The 19247-nt window shown below is 32.9% G+C and overlaps 2 protein-coding genes across 2 annotated transcripts; one reads left to right on the top strand and one right to left on the bottom strand.

The window, feature by feature from the left end:
- Window positions 1-306: 306 nt before the first annotated feature.
- Window positions 307-2812, bottom strand: LOC108848471 (protein LIGHT-DEPENDENT SHORT HYPOCOTYLS 10). Its single transcript, XM_018621843.2, has 2 exons — window positions 2168-2812; window positions 307-655 (listed from the first exon to the last, which is right to left on the bottom strand). The coding sequence occupies exon 1, from the start codon at window positions 2713-2715 to the stop codon at window positions 2179-2181; it is 537 nt and encodes a 178-aa protein (XP_018477345.1). The 5' UTR covers window positions 2716-2812; the 3' UTR covers window positions 307-655; window positions 2168-2178.
- Window positions 2813-13717: 10905 nt separating this feature from the next.
- LOC108854419 (phosphoenolpyruvate carboxylase 2) lies at window positions 13718-18758 on the top strand. The gene is made up of 8 exons (XM_018627971.2): window positions 13718-14313; window positions 15038-15514; window positions 15603-15825; window positions 15914-16017; window positions 16083-16167; window positions 16267-17420; window positions 17862-18248; window positions 18320-18758. The coding sequence occupies exons 1-8, from the start codon at window positions 14146-14148 to the stop codon at window positions 18614-18616; spliced, it is 2895 nt and encodes a 964-aa protein (XP_018483473.1). The 5' UTR covers window positions 13718-14145; the 3' UTR covers window positions 18617-18758.
- The last annotated feature ends 489 nt before the right edge of the window (window positions 18759-19247 follow it).

Genomic DNA, 19247 nt, shown 5'->3' with positions numbered 1-19247 from the left:
CACAGAGAGTGAAAATATGAAATGAATAATCTAATTAGTTTGTTCTCTGTACAATAGCTAGCTCCTTTATATGCATGTCAAATAATATAACTGCCAACTGACTCCTATAGTTTGTTATTTACAAGTATGTATATATATCATAATAATTTGTACTGCCCTCCAGTTTTGGTTTTGTTAAGAATTTTTCTACCATTTTTTGTTTTGTTTAATAACTTGCCCTACTAAGATTGTAGCATTGTGTTTTTTTGGGGATAATGAATACAAATTAATGGTACATGGTGTTTTGGTATTTCTGTTAAAATACAATTTTAAAATAAGGTGTTTTTCTTATCTTCATTGGACTTAATTGCATCACCAACAATACATAATCAAGCTAAAATGTTGGACTTGCGTAAGACAAAGAAGTACGCAGACATAGAAGTACAAAACAAATCTGTCTTAAGTATATAATCTATACACTTATACAGAATGAACTTACTAAGAGAATATAGCTGATGAAAATACATAACCGATCGATAGCTACGGAAGTGAAAGGAGTGGGTGAAGATCCAAAGATATGTTGAAGATAACATTCCAGTTTGACTTCTTGATCATCAGTAGCAAGTAGATTTGAGGCCTCTTTTACCTTTGATCCATCTCTGAGATGTTATTGATCCTGGCAGTCTCAATTATATCAGCACTATTCACTAATTAATTGTCGGAATTTAATGTGATCAGCTTAGCTAGATATTCAGATGCATGAAAGACTAATATTAATGCAACTTTTATATTATAACTATGCTAGATCATGCTTCTTTGTGCTATAAAAATAAAAGTTAAATCTGAATATAAATCATATTTTTATGCCAAATGATTCAAGATGTTTTTTTTTAACTTTTGATTTGTGTGTGATATATCACATATGTTATATATTGTATCATAGAACAAAATCCATAAAGCTTTGCGGGGACAAACAAACTTTCAAGCTTTTCCAAAGCTAATGGTGACAAAGATCCTAAAGGAAGACTCATAAAGATAATTGAAGCAAAGTATATATTTATATTCCCTACGGTTGAAATTATATCTCAGATCAAAGAGTGAAAAACGATTCAGGTGAATTCAAAGAGAAAATTACTGTCCCAGGAAATCTAATATATTATTTAATCTCAAAAAATACAAAATGCCCAAACTAATATATCTAAATCCAAGCTCTAAAAATCTGAGATCCTAATTACAATTGTTCAATTGAATATGTTGCAGATTTGGTTGGATTGTATATATTGAGATAACTTTCCCTAAGATCACACATAGCAATAATTAAAAGCTTGATTACCAATAAAATATTATATGTGTATAAACTTCTATTCTGAGATAACCTTATTAACTTTAAGAACAATCATGGAATATGAATTATTAATCGATTTATATAGGTTATAAAATGAGGGGAAAAGTTTCAATCAATTTCTTTCTTGATCATCAATGGGGAACAAAATCTACACGAATCTTTAAAGAGAAGCATTCTAAGAGCCAATCATTACTTTCTTGAATAAACAACAGTAGCAAAAATGTGGGTATACCCCCTTTCTTTCTCTCTCTGTCTCCACACACGGAGATATGTGTGTGGGGTTGATGAAGAAAGCATCCATCTTTGGATAGTCAAATGTTTTAATTTCCACAGACTGAGTACAAAATGTGATGCATTTTCAAACTTAGGTTTTCAAAATCTAATGAATCATTGATTCAAAGATATTTGATCGGTAGAAACTAGAAAACCAGTTGTCCTTACCATTCCAAAACTAAAATATACTTTCACTGAAAAGGCATGATCAAAAATAAGTCATCTAAAAACAATTCTACATCCATTCAAAACCTAAGATCTAATCTCAACCCGTCCCTTATCGGAACCCAACATCAATAATATATATCAGAGTTTTCTCAAAAATAAAAAAATTCGACCTACTTATCTAATTAGGGTTTTGATATACAGACCATTCTACAATATAAACATATATATATATATATGTTACTAGTTCGTGAAACCACACTTTCATAAGTACTTATTACAAAGATCAAGAAACAAGATCTTTGTATATCTGTAAATGAATCCGAAGGCACATATTCAATCAAATAAAAGCATAATTTTTTTTACTAAAATAATAATAGCATAGTTAATGGAGAAATATATTACCATAAAGTCTTTCAAGAGAAGTTGAAGGAGGAGGATGAGGGAGAAGAAGAGTCGTCTCTTCCACCACTCATCTCCGTCGTTGGCTTCTTCTTCTGTTTCTTCTTGTAAGGAATCCCTCTAGCCTTAGCCTGACACTCCCTAACCTCCCTCAAATAAACCCTTATTGCTCCACTAGCGAAAGGGTTTGTTTCCGGAGATCCACCGTTCTCCTCGTAAGCCGCTCTCAGCCGTCCGATCAAAGCGTCGAGACTTCCCCAAGCTTGTCTGAGAGGGCACGTGCAAGGAGCTGGTGGCTCAGGCTGGCCGTAGAACATACAGCCAAACACGTGCACCTTTGTCTTACCGAACTGGTCTAAGTACCTGAGGAAATCAAGCACGTGGTTGCAGCTGCAGTGAGACATCGGCACGGGCGGTCTCTGGTTCTTCAAGTACTGTCCGAAAGTGTTCCAGTCGCGTCTCTTCTGTGACTCGTAACGGCTTGGTGTCACCGGTGGCTCTGATCCTGATGATTCCGTGAAGCTCTTTCCTCTATCTCTAGGAGATGACATGATATATGATCTTGTTGAGTATAGAGAGAGAGAGAGAGAGAGACAGAGAGAGAGAGAGAGAGATGTTAAGGGATCGTATTGTGTTTTAATATGGATCTGATGAAGTAGGTAATAAGAAAAATGAAAGGTTGAGTGAGTGTGATGAGAGGGTGAAAGTAATAGTAGTAATGAAGAATAATGTATTGTTGACGTTAGAGGACATGTTAAGGGCCCGTTCCAAACTTTGCTGTTTTTCTTCATCTCTCTCATACATTTGTCTGTATTTTCTCCCTATTTTTCTCTTCCCCAACGAATTATTAACGAATAATCAATTCATGGTAACATAGCTACGAAATATTTACCATGAATTTCAGGATTAGAGTTTGGGTTCTTTCATTAGCATTTTAGTCATTTCGTCTATTGTATACGTTTTTTTAAATGGCAACTTGCTCTAGAATCAACTTTTTTTGTTGTTGATAGAGAGCGATGTTGTTTATTCAATATGCCTTGTAGGGCTCACTCTTTTCTGTTGCCATCAAATTGAAATAGGTTTTGGAAATTTAGATTTTCCTTCATAAATACTTTTTTGTTTTTCGATATAAATTGTATTTAATACTTTCAAATACATTAGATTTTTATGCTTTTAAATTAATTATCTGTATAATCATGTTACCATATTAGATTTCGAATTATAGCACACCAATATTATAAATAAAAACACTAAGTTACTCTTTTGATAATTCATCTTTGACTCTTCGTATAGTCATACAATTTGAATTTTAAGAATAACTAGAGCTTGACCCGTGCGCCCGCACGGGTTGTTATTTTCATTTTTATATAAATGAATATTATTTAAATGTTTATTGGTTTATATTTTAAATATTTATTATATTTTAAATATTTTATAAATACAACAATTAAATAGTTTACGTGCTGTTGAAAGTAGTGACTCGTATCCGTTACTAAATTTTTGACGAAACATTGATCTATTGATATGTTTGAATAATATTTCTTTTAACATGAAATTATTTTTCAAATGTAATAAGAATTTAAATATTTTGATCAGATATAGACAATACGGTGAGATTTAAATACGTTAGGAAACAAATATCTGGTTATAAGCATTAAACATTGTTTCACGAAGATATTTAAATTTTCTTGTCGAAAATAATTAATAGTAACTGAAATGATTAAACGTATATGTTTGAAAATTTTGAAATATAATCTTAGGTGGGATTATATTATATTAAAATTAATATTCACTTACAAATATTTCATATTGTTCTATAAGTTGTTTAAAGATATTCAAATCTTAGCATATATAAATTTTATTTTTAAAATAATTAATGGTAAGTTAAACATATATTTTAGGAATATTCATAATTATGTCTAATATCGAATTTAAACTTGATTTTTGTTCAAAATAATTAATGGTAACATTATCCGAGTTTAATATAATTAAAATTGATTTTAAATTTGAATATCCATAAAATTAGCTAATTTGTTTAAGGAAATATATTAAATACGAAAATTAAGTTAAATTTGATCTATGAAATAGTTTAATAAAAAAAATGATTCTTTAAAATATGTTTATTTAATTACTTCAGTGGCATGTCACTGTAAATAAGTTGGAAAACTTAAAGATATTTTATATTTGTACTTCTTTTTTAATAATATAAATATATGTTTCCAAACAAATTTTTTTTTAAAACTGATATCCATGTTTTCAAATAATTTTTTTTTAAAAAGTTGATATTCATGTTTTCAAACAAACTCGATTTGTATTTTAGTTTTAATAATATAGATATTCTTTTTATAATTAAATAGTTTAGAAAAAGAGGATATTCAAAATATTTATAATACTATAATCGATTTAGTTCCAACTAAATCGGTATCTCCAATACTGTTATTCAAGAAAATTGAATTCATTCAAAAAATTTGATATATTTTATTATTTTTTATCTCGAGCCTAGTATATAGGAAATAAATATCCTAATTGCTCATTTAAGAATATTTATTGTATTCGAAAGATTTATATCGTTTTTGATACGGTGATTGCCTAAAAATCAGGCTCAATTATAGACAGCTGGTTATAGAATATTGTCAGTATATACAAACCAATGTATGGGATCCGGTTTCATTTGCTTTTTATTTATAAATTACATACTCCCTCTGTTTTTTAAAGATGTATGTTTTGGAGTTTTCACACATATTAAGAAAACACATTAATCATGCATTGTTTTTAGAAAATATCAAATTTCAATGCATTTTAACCAATAGTCTTTCAATAAATTCAATTAATTTTATTGAAAATTGCAATTTTTATATAGAAAACATAAAAAATACATCTTTTTGATACAAATATTTTTTCCAGAACATCCATCTTTTAAAAACAGAGGGAGTATTAATATTCTAAAATGCGAATGTTGAGACATGATATATAAAAAATTTAGATACTGAAAACTGTATATGCTATTATATACACAAAACTGGATACAATTTCATAATTAGATGTACTATATTTAAACACATATTCTATGGGTTGGTTTGGATTTAGTATATTACATGAAAACAATTTTTTTGATAGAGATGATTTAATATTTTTTAACATCGATAACTAATTTTATGCACACGACTTTGCATTAAATGAGGATTATTCTATCACATTAGGGAGAAATTGGAATATATGACTATAGTGGTACATTAAACCGAGAATTATTTATGGTTATATTCAAGAATTATTTTGGGTAGATCAATCAATCGAATTAGGTTGGTTATGTAATAATGGTGCTAAATGACAAAAATATCAGTGGCATTGGTTGGTAATTATTTAGGAAAATTGAGGGTTAAGTACTAAATGTACTTCGGTTTTAATAGATTAGATAAATGAACTTTCTAATAAGTTCCATAAATAATTCCAAATAAGTGAAATTTTGATCACCAGAAACATAATTGGTATTTATAATAAGTGTAAATTATTACCAAACATAACTTAACAAATACTCCCTCTGTTTTAAATATAAGTCAAAAATATTGTTTCAAATTATATGATATTTTTAATTTTTATATAAAATATATTAGTAGTTAATGTTATATGACCAATAATATATACATTATATTTTGTTACTGGTTGAATTTTAGTTAGATAAACAATTAATGATGTATTTGTTTAAAATATAAAAATTAATTAGTTTTTAATCTATGTACAGAATCCTTAAACTATTTATATTAAAAATGGAGGGAATAAGAGGAACTTGTTCTCGTTTTTTTTTGAAGGTTCAGTTTTGTCGCAGAGGTCAATATCAATGTCAATACGAATTTGTCATTTAATGCCTAAAACTACTCTCTAATTAGGGTTCTTGTTCTTTTCTCCGAAATACATTGCATTCACAATAATTTTCTCTAAAATCCAATTAAATCCTAATTTAACGATAGATTAAGACACTAGTCCTTGCATGTTTATAATGATATGCAATATTATAATAATATTAAAATACAGTTGATCAAGATAGGTAAAGTAGAGGGAGCACCTATGTCTCTTATTGGTTCATGAAGACTAGGTAATAGGTTGTGACTCACTAACCATTATATTTTACCTATCTTTTTCTTAATTCGAGATATCTTCTTCTTTTAAATTGATTAGACTATGTGACTAAGTTACATACTGTATCTTTTAGAATAGTCCATCAAATTAATCATTATCTATAATTGAAAACTAACATACTTATTTTATTTTTTAAACACTTAGTGATTTACTAGCATTAAGTTCTTAATAGTGGTACGTACAACTGGTGTTGACCAAAAAAAAGTGGTACGCACAACTGGATCTGAATAATTCATACCAAATTTTAATTTGGTTCAGTCTGTTTGAACCCCGATCTCTTAAAATCAAATAAGCTAAGATCTGATAAATTACTATTAAGTACTTGTTTATGTTTATGTAAATTTAAAAAAAAATATCTGACAAATTACTTGTTTATGTAATCATTGTTTATGGTAAGGATGATTTTAACATTCTGAGTTGTAATGATTTGGAAGTAAGAAAATATGAGATTTCATTTAACTGATGTCAAGGAAGAAAACTCGAGATCATCGGTTCCTCAAATTTATGCGCCCATTTCAGAACTTCACATTCACAAGTAAATTGAAAACCCTTTGCCCTTATAAAAATACGTCATATAATCAATTTATTTAATAGTATTTTAAAAAGACTCGTCTAAGAACGGAAACATATCATGCATGTACAGATTTAAAAGCTATATATAGCTAAACACTTTTGTGTTAAAAAAAAAAGAGCTAAACACTTTGAGAGTCAATGTTGAGAAAAAATAATTCCAGTGACACACTAACACATGTTGTAAGTTGTAATACTCTATGTATACACAAGTCTTTTTATGAAATTCTAAGTATTATTCTCTATGGTATATATAGCGTAGCCGGCATAGTTTTTAAGGTATATAGCGGGTATATAGTCTAACACATTATTCTCCGTTTGTCCATCAATAATGAATTGACGTTCTTTAACTCTAGATAACTAAAGGAAACTAAAATACTTAATTACCATGCCATCGACGGAAGGGGAAGAGAAGCGGGAAGCGAAAAAAAAGAGAGAGCATGTGATATGAGACTTGGGTTGGCATATATTACATAATTATTTATCAATCTGTCAAATTTAACTGTTTAGGATAAGTATATTTCAGTATTGTTTTCAGCTTTTAGCATGCATTCGTTCTTCCGAATAAATCTAATTAATTGTTTTTTCCACCCCATATTTGTGGTCGGTTTAAAGACATAATCCATATATTGTTAAATCGTTTGTATCGATCTTAATTATTATCTTCATATTTTTGGTTAATCAACTTCGTATGTAGATTAGTAGATTTTGTGATCTTTTAAAACTTAGCAACAGTACTATCTTGTGGAATGATTTGCTGAGAACAAAGCTTTCCAGATTTTACCAGAAAAAAAGAAGTCGTGCTCTATACTTTCTTAACAGGTACGTATATGTGTGTGTGTGTGCAGTGTGTTAACATACAAGAAATGGGTCAATGAAGAATGGCCTGATATTTCCATTTATGTTGTGGATGTAAATCAACATTTTATAAGGTAAAAAACATAAACAGTTTCTCTGCTACCTCGAGAAAAATTTAGAAGATCATATGAAAAAGAAAGAAAGATGCCAAGTTTAAAAAGGTATATGTAAAGGTACACTGTGCGTCTACAGTAATTAAACAAATACATAGATTGGTACTGTTTAAGATTCCATTACATCTTTCTAAAAATCTGTATAAGAAATTAGTGGCATCAACATTGCCTGACGTTTTCTAGGGTTTTATCACTTTTGAATTGAAATTTTTGGTTGTCATCTAGTGACAGTGTACGGTTCTTTCAATGGTTGCTTTAAACGTAGTTCTCTTATTTTTAAAGTGCCGCTGTTTCCATTTGTACGGTGTGTTTGCAGAGATGTTTTCTTCTCCATCGAATGTCTAAGTAAATGTCCAATTGACGATACTAATAAAACTACTAGATTACGAACTCCATCGAATGTCTAAGTAAATGTCCAAATTACTTTGTACATATAATATACAATATACAGTACAGAGAAAATAACTAGAAAATGCAACAAACATTTATGTTTTTTTTTTGCTAAAGAACAAACATTTATGTTGTTTTGTCATAAACTCATTACTACATATTCATGTTGTGTGTTGTATGACAGCGCAATACCACACTACTACTAAACAGTTGAAACAGGTACCTAATAGTTTTGGTTTCCAATTTACATGAAAAATCACAAAGAAAGTTATCAACCATGTTCTGGTCAGTGTCTTGAGTTTTGTCTTCGATCAATATGACAACCTATATTACTATATGTGGAGCACCACTTGGTTTGGAAAAGTTACATTGATAGACGCAAAAAGAACCCTAAAAATAGATGATATATCTTAAATCATGTTCAAAGAAGAAACAATGGGCAAGAAACATCTTCACGCATGAGCTGCCAAAAATGCCACAGTCTCGAAGGCACACTTATGCACTAGTCGTTTGCCCCCACAAATCTTTTCTCTGCTTCTCTTTTTGTTGATAGTGATTCCACCCACCCCCATTTGTTTCATTATTGTATCTTCCCCTTTTTGTCAAATTATCACTCTAACCGGAATCAATTTCGTTTTTAGATTCGGTTAAGAAGTTTTAAACTGGTTTGATGTACTATACTACTATACGTTCACATGATAGCAGGTGTTTAGTTTGTGCTCCGATGATTGAAAGTTAGGGGGTTGCATGGGTGCGCGTTTTTTAAATAAGTGGAAGACAAAAATTAAAGTTTATTCGTTTTCTGCAATATACATGTTGACTACACATTCATCGAGTCTATGTCACGAAAAGAAAGACAAAAAAAAATCTAGACTGCAACGGTTTATTGACACCACAATGACAAATAATTGTATACTTTAACCGATTATAAATGATCATTCGGTATATTTAAGGAGGAATTGCTATCTTTTTTTATCACGAAAACTTATATTAATTTAAATGTCAAACGGATTTAAACGATTACAATCGGAGATAATTTCAACGATTAGACAACAAACGAAAAATATAACAATAAAAACGATAGATGTGTTATTAGAGCGAAGATACCCATAGAGATGATTCATCTAATTAGACCCAAAAACTAATATTAGAAAGAACATACTAAAATCGGGATATAAACCAACAACGGAGGATTCTAAACAAAACAGCAGGTTTGAAAACGGTTGGGGGACGGCAACACTGATGATGACAGACTTTCCTTTACTTCAGATAAAATCTATGTAACTGATAGGAATATTGAAGAATGATCTCGTCCCGGTTTCTCGATGGAACTCTGTCGAAAGCTATTGACAGGTAAGAGCAGTTGAATGACTCCAGGACCTAATAATATTTAAGGAGGAATTGCTAACTTAAGATAATTGTGGCCTAATTGTACGTTTTTAGATCCAAAGATTGCATTCAGCAAACTCTACAAATAATGAATATAAAATCATTATACAACATAAATTTATTATTAATAAGTAATGAAAATCGAAAATTTTGATAACTTTTCTTCATAACTCAAAATTATCATTGAGTTTTTTTTTCTTTTTTTTTTTTGGATAAACGTGTTTTTTTTCTAAAGAATAGAAATGTAGGGTGAGCCTGAGGGAAAAAAAAAAAAGCTCATGTTACTAGTTGCTAAAAAGGCTCATGTTACATTTTCTTATACGGGCCCGATACACCTCAACATTTTCTTATTCTACTTAACCCAATCAGCTTTCAATATTGGGCTTAGTTGGGTGCAATTTACATGGGTTAACCCGACATAAGACTGGCCTGTCTCACTCGGGATTTACTGGGCCTTAATTTAACATCCGTCTCGTATACTGACAATAAATGTTTTTTTTTGCTTTCATCATAACTTTTTATTTTTACTCGTATCTATACTTCCCATTTGTCACTAGTCACAAAAGTAATCACACGTGAGACTCGTTTGTGTGATGCTTATTTCTTTGTCATCTTCTATCGTCATTTTAATTTCCAGACTACTAGTAGATTGAGGTCAAATTATACTTCCAATTACAGTTTTTATTAAAGAATCGTGCTTTTTGAAAGATGTGGTAGGTTTAGGGCCAATTAACGTGATTTTTTTAACCACAATTAACGTGATTTTTTTTATAATACCTATGGAAACAATTAATCTGCGTGTAACTTTTCTGAAATATATCCTTTGCAAATTAAGGTCTTTCACTTTTAGGAAGCTTCGTGCCAATAGACCTCTACGTATCTCTATCTCTCTCGTTAACTTGGACCACTCGAGATCGAGTATTGGAGCAGAGACACGGTTGCTCTGACCTTTTGGGCTTGTCATAGGACGTTTTATTTGGTCGGTACAATCATAACCTCTAAGAATATCATTTTAGTCACACTTTTATTTTCTCCTTTTGGCATATGCATGTGTGATGTGAATGTTGAATTATAATCTTAAAGAGCATACACGTTACAACTATATATTAGCTAACTAAATGCGAACTCGTGTGAGTAAGTTACTATAGCGTAATTTATATTTTGATATTCAACTTCATGTATATCATGGTTAGTCGTAGAAAAGATCATAATAGCATGGTGGAAGGTTAAGTTAGTTACTAAAAAAAACATGGTGGAAGGCAGTTTTATCATATATACACACACGGTATTTTTAGTATGCACCTCGGTTTATGTTTTGATACATAATTATGCGAAGAATATCCGTATAACAGGCGGCATATATTCCCAGTTTCCCACCACTATCTCAAATTTCATTTTCTGATACAAAGTTATGCTTTTATTCATTTAATACTAAGCCATACTCCATCTGTTTCATATTAAATGTTAATTTTACATTTTTTTGTTACACAAAAATATAATTTTACGATTTCAATATATTTATATATACTTTTCATTCAATATTAATTGTAAATTATTTTTAGTTAGATAAATGACATTAGCAAAAATAAATGCACTTAATCAGATTTTTTTAATATGTGTTGAAAATATTTAATTAATATTCTTTTTGAAACAGAAAGAATATATTATAATAATGTCACTAATGATTTCATGAATACTAGTAATCTTTGATGAATATTATGATGCTACCACTGACGAAAATGAAATCGTAGAACATAAAACATGTGGTTTGAAATCATCTAGAAGATGTGATTGATCATGCAAAATAATATATGCGCGCGTAAGTACGAATCTTCTTGATACGGATATTGTTGTTGTCTCTCAGTTTATAAACTATCACTTACAATATATACAATGTGAGAGAGTGACAAAAGAGCAAACTATATATATAGAAGTGGCTTTTTATAGTGGATAGAGTTAAATTATAGAACTAAATGAGAGCAAATTTCTCTGACCTGGATATATACACCTCATGTTAACGATAGAAACTTGGATATTGGTCTACTGATTCTGTTTGTTTCTTTCGTCCGACTCTTGAGGGAATTTAAAGGTTATATTTGCATTGCCCTTTCACATTTTCTAAAGCTCAAAACCTCCTACAATAATAGTTTGATGCATGTTTACTTGATTATACAATCATATATATTGCACGCCTCATAAAAACGAAAAAAAAAGTTGAACATAGGAAATCAATAAAAAAAATATTCAAAAATCTTTTTTTTCTGGAGTAAAAATATTCAAAATTCTATTAGACAAATTTGACATAGATGGTTGTATTCGAATTTTACTGAATTCCACATCTCTATGTATACTTCCAAATCAATTACTAAATATAATTTAATTTGTAATAATTTTATTTCTTTTGAGTGATTTTAAATTAAAGTATTATTTGTTTTCAACAAATTTAGAATGATGGATACATTTCGTAAAACAAATTAATTCAAGGGAAGGGTCTTATGATTTAAAATTTGATACGATAACGTCGTTGATAAAATAATATGATAAGGCTTTTATATGATTCTATTTATATCCTTTGGAATCTTTGGTTGCCTATTTGTTCTTAGATTCGAGAATCAAATAAATGAAAAAATATGGGTTAAAAAACTATATGATAAGGACCGTAATAGATGTGGTACGCCTATAGTCAAAGGTCCAAAATAGCTGTGGTATATTTCTAGCTCCTTCCACAATTCGTGGGGGAATTATCTTCTTTTCACTATACCTTTGTTTTCCAAAACTCATTACTAACAATAGTGTTACTCTGAATGCCTTTTTAATCTCCTTAATTTACTTACTTTTATAACTCAAAATAAAAATGTTTTCTCACATAGCTACACTTTTTCATCTGTTTTTTTCTTTTTTTTAATCAAATTTTTTTTTGCTTTTTAAATCAATTTTTTTTCTCGCATAGGTAAAATGTTTTTCTGTTCATCTTACAAGTATAAATTAAAGCAAGAGAAAAAAAAAACTATTCAAGGTTTCCTTTTAAATATGAAGCAATTGAGCATATCCTTTGGCATAATTCCATAGCTGCCCGTAATCAGTGATTATGAACTTTCATTTTTTCTTAGATGCTTTCGTACGAAAGGTTAAGATAAAAGAAAACATAAAGACAATAGAACATGTTATAGTTTCGTGATATATTAAAAGAAGCCAAAACAAGAAAAAAGTCGAATGGGTGACTCTTATGAGTCCACTCTAAAGTTATCATGACCGTACCATGCAGTTTGGTCCCGTTCTTAATTTCGTAATGACGGTCGACGTACGTTATTCAAAATTTGTATTTTTTTCTTACGGCCATTTTCATATAAATGAAAAAGGTCAAAATAGCATAGAGATGATGATGTTAAAAATTCACCTCAAACACTATTTATAACTGAAAAAGAAACTAGGTCCATCTTAACCCACTTAATCATAGAGATAAGAAAACGCAAAGACGTGTCAGTTAGCATGCCACATCTTGCGAGTTGCGACGTGAAGGTGAAGAGGAGAAAGAACTAGCAATGTAATCGATGCCCGAATTATCATACTCTTTGTGTTTCTTATTTTTTTTGGGTCAAATTAGACTTCACAATTTGTCGAGATTTCTAACTAATTTAATTTAATTGTTTATTTTTCCTAATGAATAGATCGAATTTTAGTTCAGATTTAACTTGCATAAAAAACTAGATATGTCTTGCATGATTTGAAGAGAGAAAGAAAAAGCTATGTAAAAGGTTGATTATCAAGTTAAATCCAGACTAAAATTCGACTCTACGGACCACAACAAAAAGGGGTTAGAAGTGATAAAATCTGGTCTACAAATTTAGTTATGGTCGAATGAGTTAAACACTATGCTTTAAAATTGTGCTAGATATTTAGATCATAAAATGTGTATAAAAATGGTAAAAAAGGTTATTTTATGAAACATTGTAACCGAAAAAAGAGTACTGTATATGGTTGTGAAAATATTATTATCTGCTGGAAAAACATTGTATGAAATTAAATAGATTCTCCACACGAAAAAAAAGAAGAGAAAAAAGTTTCGGCTATAAATACGGTACAAACTACACATCGAGTGGACTAGCTTTCCTCTACTGAGATTTTTCTAAGGCTTCGAACTCTTTTAGAAAACCAAAAAAAGAAAGCTGAAACTTCATCACATGTCTCTTCTCTTTCCATTGTCTTCCTCGTGAAAGAAACTTCTCGATCTTTTTTTTCTTCTCCTTCTCAAAACTTCCACGGGATACTCCCAACTCTACTACGCCACTCGTTTTGCCTTTCTTGTATTTTTTAATTTCCTCATTATCCTTAATTAATTAAAAAACCGAATCTTTTTTTTTTTAATTCGAAGTGTTTCACTTCCAGCATTATAGGATTATTCACTCCTGAATTTTCGCCGATTGTATCAATCTAGAAACATCCGGGGGGATTAAAGGGGTTTCTTTATTAGGTTTGATATTAAAAAGGTGTGATAGAGAGAGAGGGAGAGAGATAACACCATCAACAATGGCTACTGGAAGTTTGAAGAAGATGGGTTCCATCGATGCTCAGCTCAGGCTTATTGCTCCTGCTAAAGTCTCTGAAGACGACAAGCTCGTCGAGTACGATGCTCTCTTGCTGGATCGGTTTCTCGACATCCTCCAGGACTTGCATGGCGAAGATGTCAGAGAATTCGTACGTTTTCCCTTTTCTTTTTCTCAGCTTGTTTACTACAAAACAGAGCATAGAGTTTTGTCTTAAAAATCTGAACTTTGAGATACATTTAGGTTTATTCATCAAAAATCACAACATAAGTTTGTTGTTTCTCCTAATCCCAAAAGTTCAAACTTTTCTAGTTAAATTAGACAAATCAGACACACTCTGCATCACACAAACTGAGCTAAAGTCAGTGTACGGCATAGTTATGTCTTAAAAATCTGAACTTTGATATATTTATTCAGCTTTGCTTATCAAAATCATGATATGGGTAGTGGGTTTGGTGTTTCTCCTTAAATTATCCCGAAAGTTCAAACCTTTCGTTAGTTACATCAGGCAGGTCAGACACACAGAGTTTTGTCTTAAAAATCTAAACTTTGAGATACATTTAGGTTTGTTCATCAAAATCATGATGTGGGGATTGTGGTTTCACCTTAAACTATCCCAAAAATTCAAATCTTTTCTAGTTAAATCGACTGATCATACACACTCTGCATAAGACACTCTGAGTTTTGTCTTAAAAGTCCGAAACTTTGAGATACATTTTAGGTTTGTTCATGTGGGTTTGTTGTTTATCCTCAACCTATTCCAAAAATTCAAATCTTTTTTGGTGAAACATGGCAGATCAGTTATCAGACACAATGAGTTTGATTATACTTAACGTTCTGAATCAGACAATGTTTTGTGTGTGTTTTGTGTAAAGGTTCAAGAATGCTACGAGGTTGCTGCTGATTACGACGGGAACCGCAACACTGCTAAGCTAGAGGAGCTTGGAAACATGCTGACAAGTTTGGACCCAGGAGACTCGATCGTTGTCACAAAGTCATTCTCCAACATGCTTAGCTTGGCTAACCTTGCCGAGGAAGTCCAGATTGCGTACAGGCGCAGGATCAAGAAGCTTAAGAAAGGAGATTTCGCTGATGAGGCCTCTGCAACAACGGAATCTGATATTGAAGAGACTCTCAAGAGGCTGTTGCAGCTCAACAAGACCCCCGAGGAGGTGTTTGATGCTCTCAAAAACCAGACCGTTGACTTGGTCTTAACTGCTCATCCTACTCAATCCGTTCGCCGCTCTTTGCTCCAAAAGTTCGGAAGGATTCGTGATTGTTTGACGCAGTTGTATGCGAAGGACATTACTCCTGATGATAAACAAGAACTCGATGAAGCTCTTCAGCGAGAGGTATACATACACACACAAACGAAGAAACTCTTTTTTTTTTATTACATGAAAATATTTTACTAAAACACTCTGTTCTTGTTGGCACCAGATTCAAGCTGCGTTTAGGACTGATGAGATCAGAAGAACGCCACCTACACCACAAGATGAGATGAGAGCAGGGATGAGCTACTTCCACGAGACGATCTGGAAAGGAGTTCCTAAATTCCTGAGACGTGTTGACACTGCTTTGAAGAACATTGGAATCAACGAGCGTGTTCCTTACAATGCTCCTCTCATTCAATTCTCTTCTTGGATGGGTGGAGACCGTGATGGTACTATACTACCTACACTCTTATTTACTTATGTACACCCTCTTGAACCATGATTAATAAGTATTAAACATGTCTTAAATCTCTCCAGGAAACCCTCGAGTAACTCCTGAAGTTACAAGAGATGTATGCTTACTAGCAAGAATGATGGCTGCTAATCTCTACTTCTCCCAGATTGAAGATCTTATGTTCGAGGTAAAGTAACGTCACAGCTTCCTTAGTTTCTTTGGATGATGTTAATATGTTAGGTTTATTTGCAGATGTCCATGTGGCGTTGCAATGAGGAACTTCGTGTACGTGCAGAAGTTCAAAGGTGTGCCAAAAGAGATGCAAAACACTATATAGGTCTGTGTGTAGTAGTAACCTTCTTCTCTCAAGCTTTCTTCTAACGGTTTGTTATTATAGTATATATGTTTGATATGTGTTCTGTTTTTTTTTTTGTAGAGTTTTGGAAACAGATCCCTTCTAATGAGCCATACAGAGCTATTCTCGGAGATGTTAGAGACAAACTTTACAACACACGTGAGCGTGCGCGTCAGCTCTTGTCTAGCGGAGTCTCAGACATTCCTGAAGACTCGGTGTTCACTAGCATAGACCAGTTCTTGGAGCCGCTCGAGCTTTGTTACAGGTCGCTATGTGACTGCGGAGACAGACCTATAGCTGATGGAAGCCTGCTGGATTTCTTGCGCCAAGTGTCTACCTTTGGACTCGCCCTTGTGAAGCTCGACATCCGCCAAGAATCCGACCGTCACACCGATGTTTTAGACGCGATCACGCAGCATCTAGGCATCGGTTCTTACAAAGAATGGTCAGAGGATAAAAGACAGGAGTGGCTCTTATCCGAGCTGAGTGGGAAACGCCCTCTTTTCGGACCTGATCTTCCCAAAACCGAAGAGATCGCTGACGTGTTGGACACGTTCAAGGTCATCTCCGAGCTTCCTGGCGATAGTTTCGGCGCTTACATCATCTCCATGGCTACCGCTCCGTCAGATGTACTAGCTGTCGAGCTCTTACAACGTGAATGCGGGATCATTCACCCCCTTAGAGTCGTTCCCTTGTTCGAGAAGCTAGCTGATTTAGAGAACGCTCCTGCTTCCGTGGCGCGTCTCTTCTCGATAGAATGGTACAGGAGCCGAATCAACGGCAAGCAAGAAGTCATGATAGGTTACTCAGACTCAGGCAAAGACGCTGGACGTTTATCCGCCGCGTGGCAGCTGTACAAGACGCAAGAGGAGCTAGTGAAGGTTGCGAAAGAGTACGGTGTGAAGCTGACGATGTTTCACGGGAGAGGTGGGACTGTCGGGAGAGGAGGCGGACCGACGCATCTCGCTATCTTATCTCAGCCTCCGGATACCATTCACGGGCAGCTGAGGGTGACGGTTCAAGGGGAAGTGATTGAGCAGAGTTTCGGAGAAGAGCATTTGTGTTTCAGGACGCTTCAGCGTTTCACTGCTGCTACGCTCGAGCATGGGATGCATCCGCCTGTTTCTCCCAAACCTGAGTGGCGTGTACTCATGGATGAGATGGCTGTGATTGCTACTGAAGAGTACCGTTCTGTTGTCTTCAAGGAGCCTCGTTTCGTTGAGTACTTCCGTCTGGTAAGTTCTTTAACCTAACTTACTTGCTGCCTAGGCCTGTTCTGTTTTTTTTTTGTCTGAACCGGACTAACCAAACCGAAGTTAAGTCAGTTCGGTTATTTCAGTTAGGAGTCAGTAGGTTTAAAAAAAAACAATTTTGTTTCGGTCGGGCAATCGGTTACTTCGGTTTTCTTTAAAATAATAATTTAATCATATACTATAATAATCGAACTAACCAAAATTAACTAAATTTATCGAACATTTTAATAAAATTAAACCAAAATCTAACTGAAATTAAAAATTCAGGTAGGATTTTCAAAAACCGAACCGAACTTTACTTCGAGTTAGTTCGGTGATTTATGTAAACCGAACTAACCGAATAACCCGAACTACCTGAACATGCCTACACTTGTCCTTACTTTTGTCTGTTAAGTTCGTTAACCAACTCTACATGTGTCACAGGCAACACCTGAGCTGGAGTATGGAAGGATGAACATAGGAAGCAGACCATCAAAGCGAAAACCAAGCGGAGGCATCGAATCTCTACGTGCAATCCCATGGATCTTTGCCTGGACTCAGACGAGGTTTCACTTGCCTGTGTGGCTAGGCTTCGGAGCTGCATTCAAACGCGTGATCCAGAAGGACGCCAAGAATCTCAACATGCTCAAAGAGATGTACAACCAGTGGCCTTTCTTCCGTGTCACAATCGATCTAGTAGAAATGGTTTTCGCCAAAGGAGACCCTGGGATCGCTGCTCTTTACGACCGTCTCCTCGTCTCTGAAGAGCTTCAGCCCTTTGGTGAACAGCTTCGTGTTAACTACCAAGAGACCAGACGACTCCTCCTCCAGGTACAATAACTTAGATCATGTTCAGACAAGTTCTTGGTTCGGTTTTATGAATTTTTTTTCTTCTTGACTAGGTGGCTGGTCATAAAGACATTCTTGAAGGTGATCCTTACTTAAGGCAAAGGCTGCAGCTGCGTGACCCATACATCACGACGTTGAACGTGTGCCAAGCCTATACTCTCAAGCAGATACGTGACCCGAGCTTCCACGTCAAAGTTAGGCCACACTTGTCTAAAGACTACATGGAGTCTAGCAAACCAGCTGCTGAGCTAGTGAAGCTGAACCCTAAGAGTGAGTACGCGCCTGGACTTGAAGACACTGTTATCCTCACCATGAAGGGTATAGCCGCCGGTATGCAGAATACCGGTTAAGGAATCTTAAGTAAAACCGGCTCTGTACCATTCCCTAAAAATCTTATCTCTGCTATGTAATATTATTTCTACGATGTGATAAATCTCTCTGAATCCTACTTATGCTTTTCTTATGAATATGATAATGGTTATTTCTTGTTAATGTTATTGCTTTTATGTTTTTTTTTTTTTTTTTCTATTAGAGGGTGAAAGAACTTAATGAGAGGCTAAACGGATATTAACGAAAGGATAACTAAGGTTTTAATATGAACTAGATTTTGACCCGCCCTTCAATAGATTTTGACCCGCCCTTTGAAGGGCGGGTATATTTTTTGTTTTAATCTTTTTTTGAAAAATTATTTGTTTGTATTTGATTTATTTTATAATCATATTTGTGTTTGTTACTAATTTAATTTGATATAATAGTCTTTTAAATAAATGAAATATATAGATGGATCCAATATGTCATATTTATTGGGTTTTTAACCAAAGATTTAAACATAAATAATTTTATGTTAAATTTAGATACTTGTTCATGTATTACAAAATTTATATGTAATTTGTTCTTTTTTTATTTTTAATTTAAAATTTATATATTTTAGTTTATAGAATTTTATATGATTTAAACGGATAGTCAAACCCAAACTAAAAC

The sequence above is a fragment of the Raphanus sativus genome, chromosome 4, assembly GCF_000801105.2.
Source record: "Raphanus sativus cultivar WK10039 chromosome 4, ASM80110v3, whole genome shotgun sequence".
In the NCBI taxonomy this organism is placed as follows: domain Eukaryota; kingdom Viridiplantae; phylum Streptophyta; class Magnoliopsida; order Brassicales; family Brassicaceae; genus Raphanus; species Raphanus sativus.
The sequence above is the reverse complement of the archived record's forward strand: the minus strand, read 5'-3'. Positions and strand labels throughout refer to the sequence as shown.

Coding starts and splice junctions, on each gene's coding strand:
- LOC108854419 (XM_018627971.2), top strand. CDS start 14,146: ATGGCTACTGGAAGTTTGAAGAAGATGGGTTCCATCGATGCTCAGCTC. Junction 14,314..15,037: donor GCGAAGATGTCAGAGAATTC/GTACGTTTTCCC, acceptor TTTTGTGTAAAG/GTTCAAGAATGCTACGAGGT. Junction 15,826..15,913: donor GATGGGTGGAGACCGTGATG/GTACTATACTAC, acceptor AAATCTCTCCAG/GAAACCCTCGAGTAACTCCT.
- LOC108848471 (XM_018621843.2), bottom strand. CDS start 2,715: ATGTCATCTCCTAGAGATAGAGGAAAGAGCTTCACGGAATCATCAGGA.